Raw genomic sequence first — 14,635 nt, 5'->3', positions numbered from 1 at the left:
CAGAGCCATGCCAATGTAGTTCGCCCCCTGATTATGCACACCATGGCAGACTGGTACATGCGTGGTGGAGAAAGTGAGCAAGGGCGTCTTTCACGCATTCTAGATGTTGCCCAGGATCTGAAGGCCTTGTCTGTGTTGCTCAGCAGTAACTCCTTTCCTCTTGTCATTGATCTGGCTTGCCTGGCCTCTCGGAGGGAGTATCTCAAGCTTGACAAGTGGCTCAATGACAAGATCTTCGAGCACAAGGTACATTGTTGTGGCATTGTTCAGTCAGATATATTTATATTCAAGCAGAAAGCATTGTTTATTTGTATGTTTCTTTTTTCTTAGTGTTGTCTTTATTGTTTCCTGGTGCTGGGATACCAGCTTAATATGATACTTTTTGAGCATACTGCTGTAATCGATGTAGGTATTGCATTTATCGCTGCTGAAATAATGGCCTCTCAAGAGGTCATTATTTCAGCTGTTCCTTTAAGGTAGTGCTGTAGAGATAGAGCCTTTTTAAAGAGTAAAAAGTCCATTTGGCTTCTTTTTAAATTGTGTGATGGAGATCCAGTATCACCTGTGGAAGTCTAGTGAGGGCATGAGTTCCTCCAACCAACAGAATTGGAATGCTGGCAGTGCATAACGAGCCACAAAGCATGCTGTAGAAATTTGCTTGGGCTTCAAACTTTAGAAAAAGGCAATTGCGTCTGCCTTTAGCTAGCTAGAGCACCAGGAAGTGCATGCTTTTATTTAGGTTTTTTTTTCTAGGGAGGGGTGCAAGTTTGGGGTTGACCTATACTCGAGAATCGCATGTATGCGGTGATGTATGGTTTTTGTTCCTTTTACTGATTGAGGATAATCTGAAATGGCTTTACTAGGAGCTTGAATGATGGTCATATGAAAATGACTGCAAAAGTGTGACTACAGTAGATTCCCGTTAAGAACTCTGTTAAGGTAAATTCTCCGATAAGGTGAAGAGTGCAGCAATCTAAATAACCTATCCCAATTACAGGACAGAACTCAGTTACATTACAAGACATTTCGAGGATTGGTCAGTACAGACGACAAGTTCAAACCAACACATTTAGGTTATTATAATTCGGTCCGTTTTGATCTCTTCAGGACATCCTACAAAGACCTCCGGCAGATGTATTTGGTTTCTAAATAATATTGTCTAACCATGCTGGTGTTTTCTTTTCCATTTGTAGCAATGAGTTCCGCTGCTGTTTTCCTTTACGTTTTTACTAATGAGAAATATGTTTGCATAATATTAAATATGATGTGTATGTGCATTTTAATGAAAAGTATGTATGCATATGTGACGCTGCCACTCTGCGGAAATAAGGGATTGTGGACCCGTCAAGCTGTCCAAGGGCAGCTTTTTTTTTATAATCCCCCCATCCGTATTTGATGGCAAATAAAAGATTTCATTTCATTATCACGGTGCAGAAATGGCCAAATATCAGCAGTACGCGCACTGCGTGCAGCATACGAAAAGGCGCATGGTTTGCTTCCTTGTGCTGTGGGTAACAGCTGAGCTGGAGTAGCGAGATAAGAGGGAGACATGGATAATCTACTGGCTGCCTTGCTCGATGGAGGATGGAAACAGTCAAAGAAAGAAAGAAAAAAAGGATTTGCGATATTGAAATTTTTGAATATGAATCGAATACAGATATGGGGAAAGAATTGCTTCAAATATCGAACATCTGATCAAGGAAAAGAAAAAATTTTGAAAATGAAGAAATAGCAAACATTGTTCGTCTTCTTTGTTTCAGAATTCACAAGGTGCTTGCAAATAAAATAAACTAGAATTGTACAGAAGTGTATATCTATTAAAAGGATTTGCAGCGCTAAGGGACGACACAGAGAACAAGCACAGGACGGCGCTATATCCTACTGAAAAATCTAGTATGAATTTTATACAAAATTCTGTGTACCAGTTTTATTGTACAGGAAGCACTTGCATGAAACCAGGTGGAGCTATCATATTACTGCTGAGAACAGTAAACGCTTTAATTCAGCCTTTAAGGGACCAGAAAAAAAATATTTCCTACTTACTGGAAGAGGGAATTTTGAATAGGCTGGAAAAAACTGCCGAAAACTGTTTTCATCACAGTGATTTTATCTGATCAACACCTGCTGGATGATTGTCTACATCTGAATGAAACAGAAGTGAGAGCGACATATTTTTTCAGTTTCTTCAAGTGCTTCGCTTCGTGCACACTGTCGGGAAGACCCTCTTCTCAAAAGGGAAGGTCCCTTTTCACAAAAATACCCGTTTCATTTTAAGGATACTTCACTGTACAGTCCACACGGTAAACATGTGGTGAAGCGGGCAGTGTGATGAAACTCCGGTAAATTCAGAAATAGTCGGTGTGTTCAGCAATTTTTTAATGAGGAAGATGAGACTGCGAAAGGAAAACTAGACCAGTGCCAATTTCTAGTAAGTCTTCAGCCCACTTCATGCATAGTGCAGTAAATGCTCCGTTTGAAGTTATTCTCTCTGGAAGGCTTATCTTTATTGATGTTTTCATGCAACATCTTTTTGGACACACCTAGCATGGTGATATGTCTTTGTAGGGACATTTCTTTGACAAGAAACTTCTGATCAAATTTTCTTGTCCCTTCAAGTTCTGAGTCTGTATTTAGGCTCCATCTTAAACCAGCGGTAGTATGTAGGTATACAGTTTGGATGACCTAAACAATATGCTGTGCATGCAATGTCTTTCTAGGATATATATATATATATATTTTACGAATATGTACAAAACCTTATCATTATATGTCTGTTGCTTTATCTGTCATTTCTTCCTTTTTGCCATCTTTCAAGTACTGTTGTGTCACAGTTCTTTGTGTGTTCATCGCTGCAGGCACAGTTTTGTTTCTTCACTTGTGAAATATCTATTTTTAAGGAACCATTCATACAAGCCTGTGTCAATTTCCTGAAGCGAAGGTGTCCCCAGATTATGGGCGGCATTGTCAAGGAAGAGAACTTGCCCAAAAGTGCTCAGCTGCCAACTGAGACATTGGCTACTATGTTGTCCTGTCTCCAGCAGTATGCTGGGTAAGTGAATGGAAATTGTAAATCAGTGTGTGCAAATTAGTGCGCTCTATTAATGCCTTGATACAGAGTATTACTATGTTTGTGTTTGCTGTACTTTTGGTACCAGGCCAGTGTTCAGTGTTATAAATGGCCACAACTGCTCAGAGTTGCTGCGTTTGCACTTTGTTTTATTTATACAGGATGACCGCAGCACTTCACTATTTAAGTAGTGTTTGACAACTTTAAATATTACGTCGCGGGGGTCAAACGGAACTGGTTTTTATTGTACCGTGCAAACTGTGGCCCTGTTGTTGTCCAGCTTATGTTGAGCTATTTTATTTTGCACCGTTTAGTTTTATTTTTTTACTAGTCCTTCTACTCAAGAGAAAAAGGAAATGAGATCACTTCTTATTTAATTTAGAGGCATATTTGTTACACTTCAAATACCACGTGTTTGTAAATTGATGTTTGCCGTGTTGTGTCTTTGATCTATTGATCTGTAAGAAGCAGTTAAAAAAAGTGCTCAATAAGGTGCTTCATTACTTTGTTCCTTTGGAGGTTTACAATTTTAGCAGAGTCGGATTGAGTGAAGAAACCTCCTGTTGCCTGTTTTTTATGTTGCAGTGGTGTGAGTCAAGAGCTTTCGGAAACCATTTTGACGATGGCAGGAAACTGTAGCATTCTGCTGAACAAGCCACGCCAACCACCACCAGGCGTTGTCAAAACACCTCGAGGCTTGGAGCCAGCATTTTCAGCAGCTAGCCTCAATCCATCTCAGGCGCCCGTGAGTATCCTTCATGCCTTGCTCCCTAAGCATTGTAAATCTTCATCACTAAATAAAAAACTGCTAAAAACTGGGTTGGACACTTATTTACTCACACATTGTACACCCTTATATATATATTTTTTTTAATGCTGCTTCTGGCTGCTTTTGCATCTAATAAAACCAAATTATGCCTTTTCACAGCAGCAACAACAACAGCAGCAGCAGCAGCTAGAAGTGTTGAGTTCTTTGGGAAGCCTGTCTATAAGTGGCCCTGCTGCAGCTCAGCCCCCGCCCCTTGGGGTAGGAGGTGGACCACCAATCTTCGGTGGTTCATTTGCAACCCCAGGCTCACCAGCCAAGATTTTTGGGGCACCACCAAGTGGGACCCCTTCCACTGGACCACCACCACCACCAGCTCAAGCAGCAAGCTTTTCTAGTGTTGTGCCCAACGTGCCCAACCTTGGAACCCAATTTGGCTCACAATTAGGCAAGTCTTATTGAATTCTTTTCTGCAGCTCTTTCTGAGAGTACTTTATAAGCATGGAGGCAAATGTGAAAAAAATTTGGAAGTATGCTGAATTCAATTTTAGGAATTTGAATCAGAAAAGGTTAGTAGCGTGACATGCATGCCACAACTCGGTGGATATTGGGAGCTCTCAATCGGAGCAGAAAATTAATCAAATGTGGAAACTAAGGCTATGCCATGGCTGAATTGTGGTACTGATGCATCAGTCCAATTCTGCATTTTGGTGTACTGCTTCACTACGTTGATTGCAGGCCTAGAGAGAGGGAGAGGCTCCACCTCTTGCTGTTCGTTAATGTAGTGCCATTTGTTCACTGTCATGACTCACTAGGGCAGTTACCTAAATAAGTAGGTTTCTCCACTGCTTGTAAAGACGCTGGCATGAAGCCCTGCATTACCGTCAATGTGAAGAATGTTTTCTGGCTACCAGCTCAGTGGCTACCAGCTCCCTGCCATAACGTGCAAACTATGCGATGTCTCATCATCTCGCTTGCCTCAGCTAAACAACCCAACAATAATTTGACAACCTAGAGTTCCAGCAACAGCCTTTCAAGTACTGTAGTGCAATTACACCTCAGACATCTCACTGCTGTCACCACTTGTTGTGACTGGAGTTCCAGCAACAGCCTTTCAAGTACTGTAGTGCAATTACACCTCGGACATCTCACTGCTGTCACCACTTGTTGTGACTGGAGGGCCGGAGTTAGGCTGCAGTAACAAAAAGAGCTTTATATATAGTTTACATACGAATATAGGAGTTCGACTTTGAGGTGTGGGGGTCCGACAAGACGAATCACGAAACAAGCTCAGCCGTGCACATGGAGTTAGAGTCCCATTTTCAGAAGCTCTTTCAATGCTTTCCCATCAGTTTTGCCAGGAGGATAACTCTTTAGCAATGGTATCCACAGGCGTGTCTTGGCTTGTTCAGGCACGTTGCATCTGCGAGTTGGGTAGCAAATCGAGCTTGCAACGCGCAGGTAGAGGGGTGCCTAGTTTAGGCGTGCTTCCAAAAAGATGAACTTTCGGAGGGAATAAACCTCTGGCATACCATGTTACTTGTAGTAGAGAGCATGACAAGAGAGAAGTTGCCATGGGAGCTCCGTAACTAAAGGGAGTACCATAGGAAGGTACAGTGGCAACATAAGAATGCACAACCACAGGGTGGTTACTATGGAATGAGCAGGTGTGGAAGGAGGAAAATGTGGAAAGTCCAAGTATTATGCTATCATGCCATAACCATGGCAGAAGTAAGGCGTAACCAGGGGGTTATGTGGAAAGGAGCAGGGTTTGGAAAAAGCTAGGAATATGCAACTACAGGGTGGGTGGCACAGAAAATATCCAAACTAGTGGCTAGCGTGGAAGGAGAGAGTGTGGAGAAAATTGGGGAATGTTGTCTAGTCTTCCTGCAGCAGCTGATGTGAAACATGCTGCCCGAGGAGAGGCTCAGCAGCTGCCTGCTGGCAACCAATAATGCTAAGTTGAGGCACCAAGTTTTGAGGTTATAAAAAGCGTGTTATCAGCTTCCTATATATGTAACTCCACTCATGGCCAAGTATTGACCACATCAAATGCTTAAAGCATATTTTAAACCAGCTCAAAAGAATCATTGAATGCTCTTTCTCACAATAGAGACCCATCGCTAGCGTGACAGTTAAAGACGTACAAAGCACTGGAAATGATGCCAGGGAATACTAGTGGCTCCACAGCACAGTAGTGTGACCTACTATGAAGGACACCACTCAAAGAAGCGAAACAAGACATTTCATATGTTCACACTTTGACACTCGGGAGTAAACACTGATCGAATTTTAAGTTACAGCAGCTCCTTACTGGGACAAGTAGGCCTAATAAGTCTTCGAGATTTGTGCTTGCGATGCCATTTATACAGATGGTCAGCAAGTGTAGTTTTGACAGCAGCGGCTCAGAATGAGTGGAAATCGCCGCAGCCAGGCCCTGGGACCTGGTCTGGCAATAAATGCTGCAGGTGTGCAGAAGCAGTCATTGCCTCATTGTTGTTTGTGGAAAAGTTAGACCATTTTAATTACTGAAAGTGGGCCCCATACTTCTGGATTATAAAGCAGTTTAAAATCGAGTGTACTGGGCACATTGGAGAAAGCAGATATTAGGAGTGAGAAACACCAGCCACTGTGTCAACGGCCCAGCTAAGAAGCGTTCCCTAGGCTGGCGCTTGCATTCATCGGCACTTCTTGCAGAGTTATCGCACAGCATAAACATACAACTGGTGTGAAATATAAAAGATATTTTATCCTAGGTGGAATGCAGCTTGCATTTCAGGCCAAACGATCCTATGCGAAGTTTGTGTACTACTCGTGCAGCCATGTAATAGAGTCATAAGCAGAGTTTATGTTCAATAGCTGCAAGCAGATGCAAGTGACTCAGCCTAGTCATCAATCACCAGCGAATTCTGGGTAGTGGGTGAGGAATGATGCTTTGGTGTGATAATTGCTGAATCTTGTCGCATTCATTTAGCCAGTACTTGGAAGCTTTGATAAAAAGCAGCCAAAAAAGCTAGCGGCAGATATAGGAATCACTAGCCACAGGAGGACCCAGAACTGTCTTGTGTGGCCGAGTGCGGTCCGAAGTGGAGGGCAACAGATTTTGGTTGGTGCGCACAGTAAGGCATTGTGCTATTGAAATGTGAGAAGGGGATCAGCTCATTTACCGACTCGACTCGTGGCTGTGGTCCACTGCCACAGGCATGCACCGAGAATTGGCATTGGTGTAGTGTGAAAATACGAGGGTTGAGACCAGCCCAAGTGAACCATGTAGTTTGAGAACTTGCCATCCATCGCTTGCTTGTATTTTTTCGGCATATGATTGTACTAACCTATGCACTGGGCCAGCTTTTAGAAGACCTTGGTGCTAAACCATGTGCATGTGAGCAAACAATGCAACAGGTGATGCATCACAGCGGGTGTGTGCGAGTGTTCGAAACTTTAAATACAAATCAAATATGTTTGTTATTCATATCAGCTTCGAAATATTGATGGAGGGTTTTCCGAATATTTGAAAATTCCTGAATACACTGAGAATATTGGAATATTCGAGCAGTGACGAATATTCTAAAGTCTTTGGTTTGGATACAGTAAACTTTTGTTAATTCGGCCTTCAAGAAAAATGATTGAAATAACTGAAAATTTAAAACGAAATTGTTTGCTGAAAGCCTTTGTTACCCTTTTCAAAGTGTGACACAGTAGTAGTGGTGCCTCTTCACAAAACAGCCATTGCGTTTGAGGACGTTTCACTGCACAATCCAAGCGTATAAACTGTTCTTGCCCAGCACACAGTTTCAGCGTGCTGGGAGCAGCATGTGGTTGTATCCGAGGATTATGTATGCATTGGAATAGTGTAACACCATCCCAAAATAAAACAGGTGGCGCGCTAAGCAGCATCCAAAGCGGCGTGACTGGCTGATGCACGCACCCGATTGCAGTTACGGAACGGCATAAAGTTAGAAAAAGCGAAAGTATGCAATAGAACTATTTTACAGAAATTAAGAACTTCCAATTGTCATCATGCCTGCCATAACACGCATGAAGTGTGTGGGCACCACTTTTCCATTCAGTTTAGTTTTGAGGAGTTCTATTTCATTGATCGCTTAAACTACCTCTATTTGAGTAAACTCTGAATGTGACACTTGGCCATCCTGCCACTTCTGTGTTTCTTCATCTTTTCAAACAGCTGCAATCCATGGTCTCGCCCAGTGCTTGGCTTTTTTGGATGCACAGCTTGGAAAAAAGCCTGCGTATCTAATTCCAATACTTTGAGCGAAGCTCGTGCTTCATGGCTGTTTCCATTATTGGCTCACTGTCTGCTTGCAAAGATATCTTGTTAACCTGCCAGTTTGGATTGACAGTCAGAGAAGGCTTTGTGAAAAACTTGACACATTATTGTCAGGATGTTTGGCTCATAAAGCAGAAATTGGCAGCAAAAAATAGTGTTCAACAAGAGCATTTTAAATTGCAAGCCCATGTGATACGAGTTCGAAGCATGTTGGCTGCAGCCCACAGCATTTAAATACGTGAAGCGCTATCATCGAAGCATTTTGAAACTTAGAGCCAGTGTGTGAGGTGTTCATAAATTATTATACTGCTCTTCTCTCCAGTGCTTACACTGAGGGTGTAAGCTCTGAGTGTAGCCTACAGCTAACTCAGTGTAGCTGTTGATCTCTTCAGAGAAATCAAGAACATTAGCATTGACATCTTTGAAACTGAACTCCTCTTGAAAACTAACTTTGCAAAATATCAAGCAAGCCAGGTCATGACAGTCATTTGTGTTATGAAATAAAACTTGGGATAAAAGTAAGGCAATAGTAATTGATTACTTTTCTCTGTTTTGTTACCCTCAAAGGTTGTAATTGACTGCTGTAATCAATTTTAGATAAACTAATTCTATTTGTATTTGGTTATTTATTTTCTCTAACATGGACGAGACAGTACTAGGCAAAAAACTGCAGTGAAATCTGTTGGCAAAACAATGTGAAAGCGTCATTCTCGAGAACTTGTTTTATCTTCTGCTGCTGTCAGCAGCTTGCTGAAGATGCCCATGAGTACTAAAATGGCGGTATTTGTAACGTGATCATGTTTGTTATTCTGAAGTCACTTAACTACAAAAATGTTATAGCAAATGATTTGGCACACAATTGTGAATGATTTTTGGAAATTGGAAAAAAAAAAATAGTAAAAGCTCGTTAACTCCACGGGACCGGGGAAAAAGTTTGAATTATCCGATGTTCGAATTATAGAATGGCCTCGAAAAAACTACACTAACTAAACTAACTTTGTATTACAGTAAATGTACCGTATTTAGCCGCGTAACGAACTCGCTCGCATAATGAACCCACCCAGCCCCGATTTGTGCCTACGAATCTGAAAAAAAAAAAAAAAAAAAGGCGTCAGTCGTTACCGCGTCCCTCCGTTTCGCGCTGTCACGGTCCATATTTCTTGTCAGTGCGCCACGATGCTGCGCAGCGATAACGGCGTGTTTATCTTTTGACTTTAGCTCGGCAGGGGGGAGGGAAGCGAGCTTTGCAAAGTGCCAGCGCTCTTCCGGTTGTGCAAGCCTCCTTTTCAGTACGTTCGCTTTACCATGCTATGAGCGACGGGCGGGCGCCGTCTACTGCCACTCCAATCATCGGAACGCGGCTTTTGAAGTGAAAGGTGCGAAAAGCCGGCGTCATGATCGCGGCTGACTCGCGTGCTTCCGTTGACAACTCATGGGTGAAGGATTTCATGGGCGTTGCCGCTGGGACCGCGCCGACAGTCCTTATCCCTATTTCTGAATTACAGGGTTGGAATTAACGAGTATTTAGTTGCGAGCTACGGAGGTTGCGCAGAAGAGAGAGCAGGCAGCCGCCGCCGCGGCCATGCACTGACCTTGCCGCGGCCGCCGCGCGGTTATGGCGCCATTTTAAGTTTTACCCACTCTTCCATAGTTTTACCTGGTTCCATCTTTTGTCCCCGTTTTGTCTTTTGTCCCTCTAATTATGCCTTCCGATCGTGGAGGTGTTTCTTTACCCCCCCCCCCCCCCCCCCTTTTTTTTTTTCCTCGCGTGATGTGCGCCAAGCCGCCCAGACGCGGCGGTACGTAGTTCGAATTATCCGTAGCGGAACCGACTCGCGTTCGAATTGACGGGCTTTTTTATACACAGATCTCTATGGAGCTTGGCCGGACCAAATAGTGTAGTTCGAATTATCCGAAAATTCGAATTATCGAGGTTCAAATTAACGAGCTTTCACATATATATATCTGGGTAGGCATCGCAACATCACAAATCAGAAATGGAGCTGTGAAATGACATTTACCATATTTATGAATGCAATGAATGCACTGCCTACATTGGCTGTCAAAAAGTACAATTTCTTTTTTTTTCGTTCGCATAATAAATGTGCCTCTATCCTTGTGGTGTGCAGTCTGGTGTCGATGTTACTGAATGCTAGGTGACTCCCTTTTATGAACTCCTGAACAGCTATGTAATGTGTAAAGCACCATCGGTTGAATGTCAGTACTACTGTACTTCATCCTGCAGGACCATACAGCCAGTAGCAATGTTTCATGAGAAATATGAGACCTAACAGAATCCACGTCTGACTGCAAAGGGTTCTTTGAAAACTCTTTGATGGTCACATTTCTTTACTGCTGATTTTTTGTAAACAAGATGAGTACTGAGAGGAAAAAAATTACAAAAATTAGAGGCAGTGTTTTGGTTGCAGCATCACTTGGAAGGCATTCATGAGCCTCTGCAAGAGAGGGCCAATGAAGGTAAAAGCAAATTTCACGTGCCTCCATTGTGACCGCATGGAGAAGCCAAAACCATGTCCCTGTAAACAGCATCGCACACTGAAGGTCAACATCAGCTCTCTTTTTCTCCGCAAGACAGTATCAAAAGAAACTTTCTTAAACATTTCTTGTAAATCCTAGAAAATGGCAGCAGCTTCCAGGTTGGCATGTATCTTCAAACAGAACTTCAGCCATACGGCAAAAACCGTGCGGGACAGAAATCTGCCGCCATAGATAAATCCATTGTGTGCAGGGGTAAGCTATAGTTGTGCTATCACTGAATAGGGCATTTAAGACACATGGCTGCCCTCGAGCATGCAAACAGTGCTGTAAAGTGTATTGTTTTATCTTGCAGGTGAGTTGTGCCAGGTGAAGTATGCATTATACCAGCCCATTTTTACAGCTTTAAATTTCCTCTACCCAGAAGTGTGGCTGTTGTTGCTGCAGGAAATGGCCGCCTCTAGTGGCAGCTGTCACTCGCTAAGTCACTGTACTCGTAGCTTATGTCTTGGAGAATAGTTCCAAAAACCAAAAACCACACACCATTTGGCCCATGAATTTCAAGAAACGCTGTTTTTAAAATTAATAAATCGCTGACTCCATTCAAAGGAGTTGTTCTTTGGGAGAATGTGCAAAATTATTCGTTCTACACATTGAACACATTTTCCAGCAACCTTTGAGCCCATTTCCTGGTTCCGTTAAATTCCTTAAACTTGGACGCAGTCGATACCGAATAAAAAAAAAAATTCCAGCGGAGACTTCTAGTGTAGATGGTCGCTATCGCATTGACAGTAATCAAAACAACTCACTTTATGTACAGAAATGAGCTGAAAGTAAGTATTTTAATTAATATTTCTCAAATCGCCGCACCTAACGGTCTCCCGTGAAAGCTCTGACAAAACCGGTTATCACGTCACTTGCAGGGTTTTTATAGCCTCTCGACTGTCGGTGTAGATGTGGCCTCAGGTCATCCTCATGAATAAAGGTTTATGAATGAATGAATGAATCAGGTCACTTTTACCTGCCTCTCTCATGCCCCCATCGCGAGCGATCGCACCCGCTCATTTTTCCTTTCCTCCGTGCCACTCACTATTCTCGAAACGTGCGAACGGACGTGTATTTATATATATATATATATTAGTAAAATGCAACATGCCCTAAAACTGCTGTCGTGCTCTTATGGGACAGCGGACACAGCGCGCAGCTTTACGCCACGATGCACACAACTCATCCCCCCCTCCCAGCGCGCAAACAATTACCCTCCGTACGCGTCCCCCTCGACCTCCCTCGTCTGCAGCATTCCACCCTCCGCAGCATTGTGAATGGCGCGACGCGGGTAGGCGTGGGAACCTACGCTGCGTGTCACCAGGTCAACAACCAGCTCAGGTGCGGGGGCCATGGCGTAGCCGAGGGTAAATGTCGTCACACCCGCCGGCTCAGTCGGGAGCGCGTTGCTTCCGACCCGGCGGCCGCTCAGAAAACGTCAAAAATACAGCCATCCGTTCAAAACTACGCGAATTATGTGTCTGTACTAGTGTAATCGTGTCTTAGAATGCAGTTGTGTTGTAATGCTTTCTCAGTATTCTCAGATATTTATTCAGTACCCTTGAAAAATTCGGTTCACTACTACTCAGTACTTCAAATTTCTGCACTGTGGTGAAGATGTTAAAGGTACTCCTATCATAATAGAAAAAGTCTTCAATGTTAACAAACATCTTCTTGTTAACATCAAGCACCTTTTATGTGCTGTGCAGTTTCTGTGCTTGTTAGATCTCCACTAAGGCATCCTCCATGGCTTGGAATTTAGTTTTTAGGTTAGACATTCTATATGAAACACTCTGCTGATCACTCTAGATACTATAATGGAATCATTTGTTATGTGTGTGCGAGGTAGGAATGACAACATTGTAATTTTTTCTGGAAAAAGGTCAAAATTTTTAAGCTCCAGTTTCTGGGAGAATAAGTGAACTTGTTAATGCTGCTCTGTTGAATGGAAGATAACATATAGCTCAGCCTTTCTCATGGCTGCATTTAACTATTTACTCCCCCCCTCTCTCTCTTTTCCTTTTCTTTTTTGAGAGAACAGAAAAACCAAGGTTGTCTTCAAAAATTTTCATTTGCAGCCTACAAAAGTTTCTCACTTGCGGGCAGTATTATGAAACCTTTTCAATTTAATTTTCACCCTCCTGACAGTGTTGTCACTGTCTGTGTTAACATTTTTCACACTAGCTTGCGAGTTGTGTCCGAATACAACAATGGTTTTGGTTTTGAGAATATCAAAACTCAGCGAAGTAGATTATCCTTGTCGCACTTTTACTGTAGTTCAGCCAAAGCTACCACATGCTAGTACAACAAGACTCTTGGCGCACACCTCACTAGTTCAGGTCATATAAGACAAGCATAGTTGTGCGAAACACCGCGGCGGGCTCTACGTGGCGAATGAGCCGGATCGGTTTCAGTGCTGTGGTGCTGCTTGAGCGCGCAGCGCTGTTACAGCTGTGCTGCTTTAAGGAGCTCATGAATGAGTTCGATGCTTGCGAACGAACACTGCCGGGTCTCCGGAGCCAGACGCTCGCCGTGAATTGTCAGTGTGCTCAGTCAAGTGGTTTAGCGGCTTTCAACGTCTGCGCACACTGCGGCCCAGAGTCGTGAATGGCTGTTCCCTTCACCGCTTGACGCCGAAGGCTGTGCTCACGCGTGATATCCTGTCACCGGCGTCAGACGTGAAAAGCACTGCGATCAGCTGGGCGCTCGAGTCGGCGGCTTCGGCATTGCAACGAGCATGGCCATGGGTTGCAGTCGCATCCATCCGAGCTCAGTTTAACGGCGGGTGGTCATTAAGCTGAGCTAAGTCCCGGCCTGCGAGCGGGCACATGCCAGTTTAACGGACTGTTTTCAGCAGAGCGCATTGATCGTGCAAGCTGCATGAGCGGTAACTGGTGCGGTGGCGCGTGCAGGGCGCATTTCAGTGGCATCGCCTTGGGCAGCAGCGGCGCCGTGTTCGATCATGCTAACCAGGCTTGGTTGCGTATGGGGGCTATAGCGCCATGGCGTGGATATCAGGTAGGAGATGAGAAGCGGTCTCGTCTGGCGTAGCTTTCGTGCCGTGCTATGGTTCGGTCTGCACACAACACTCGCGTATCTTTCCGTTACGCAGCGGCCTCATAGACTGCGCAGGGTCTGTGGGGTAGCTCCCCATCACACAACGGTTTCGTAGACTGACTACGTGTAGGCTCCGTGTGGCAGGGTGCTGTTAATAGCAGACGCGTAGCGGGTTCATAGACGTAACGTGTAGGCGCTTTCGGTTTCAGGCTTCAGCAGGCTGCTAAACGACGTACTGACGTGGTAGGAAGGTCTTGGCGCATAACTAGCAGCGTTAAAGGTCGGGCAGAAAACCGGCGTGTGGGCGTTGCTGACATGGCCGGGCACCCGGCTGGTCGGGTCTGCGCACGCTGTTACGGTGCACTTGCATCTCCGCTGTGCCGAAACTATTTACCGAAAATCCCATTTTAAGGCGCGTTTACCTCGGCGAGTGGCGGGATCGGTCCTGGTCGATTTGTTACCATCGCTGTGATGGGGTTCTTTCCAAAGGGCGCTCAGCGTACCTGTGACGCGTGCGTAACGCTACTGGCTACGATGATGGCATCCACGAACCGGTTCGGGCAGCAAGATCAAACCATATTCTGCAGTGGGAAGAGAGACTAAATGATGCCCAGAATTTTTGAGCCTTAAATTTCCTTCTTTTAACTATCATCCTTGTATGTATGACAGACTAATGCTGATGGCCTTCCAACTGATCAGGTGTGTTTCCAGACTGCATTTTTTTCAACTCTCTACTCAGTCGGGGCACTGCTTAGATTCTGTTCCAGTTCCACTCTACTTTATATTTTCCCCAGTATTTGCATACTTTGCCCCATCTGTGCTCTTCGTGATTTGCTCAGTACCGGTAAATGGGGAACTATGGTGTAACTTAAGCCAGTGACGAAGAGTTAGAAAAATATAAGTGGAGTGGGACTGC

At 44.1% G+C, this 14,635-nt stretch overlaps 1 protein-coding gene across 4 annotated transcripts in view; it reads left to right on the top strand.

Annotated features, from left to right (window-relative positions):
• Not1 (CCR4-NOT transcription complex subunit 1) overlaps nucleotides 1-14,635 on the top strand; it is a 127,605-nt gene that overhangs the window by 39,092 nt on the left and 73,878 nt on the right. For 3 of the 4 annotated variants that reach the window (XM_084590390.1, XM_084590388.1, XM_084590391.1), the window contains 4 exons: nucleotides 4-246; nucleotides 2,898-3,049; nucleotides 3,653-3,812; nucleotides 3,996-4,281. In XM_084590390.1, the coding sequence (XP_084446516.1) occupies nucleotides 4-246; nucleotides 2,898-3,049; nucleotides 3,653-3,812; nucleotides 3,996-4,281 (841 nt within the window). The remainder of the gene's footprint in view (nucleotides 1-3; nucleotides 247-2,897; nucleotides 3,050-3,652; nucleotides 3,813-3,995; nucleotides 4,282-14,635) is intronic. The other variant, XM_084590389.1, reaches the window with a different exon arrangement.

Source organism: Amblyomma maculatum, chromosome 1, assembly GCF_055883805.1.
Source record: "Amblyomma maculatum isolate TAMU_Amacu chromosome 1, ASM5588380v1, whole genome shotgun sequence".
In the NCBI taxonomy this organism is placed as follows: Eukaryota; Metazoa; Arthropoda; class Arachnida; order Ixodida; family Ixodidae; genus Amblyomma; species Amblyomma maculatum.
This window is presented reverse-complemented; position numbering and strand designations above follow the sequence as displayed.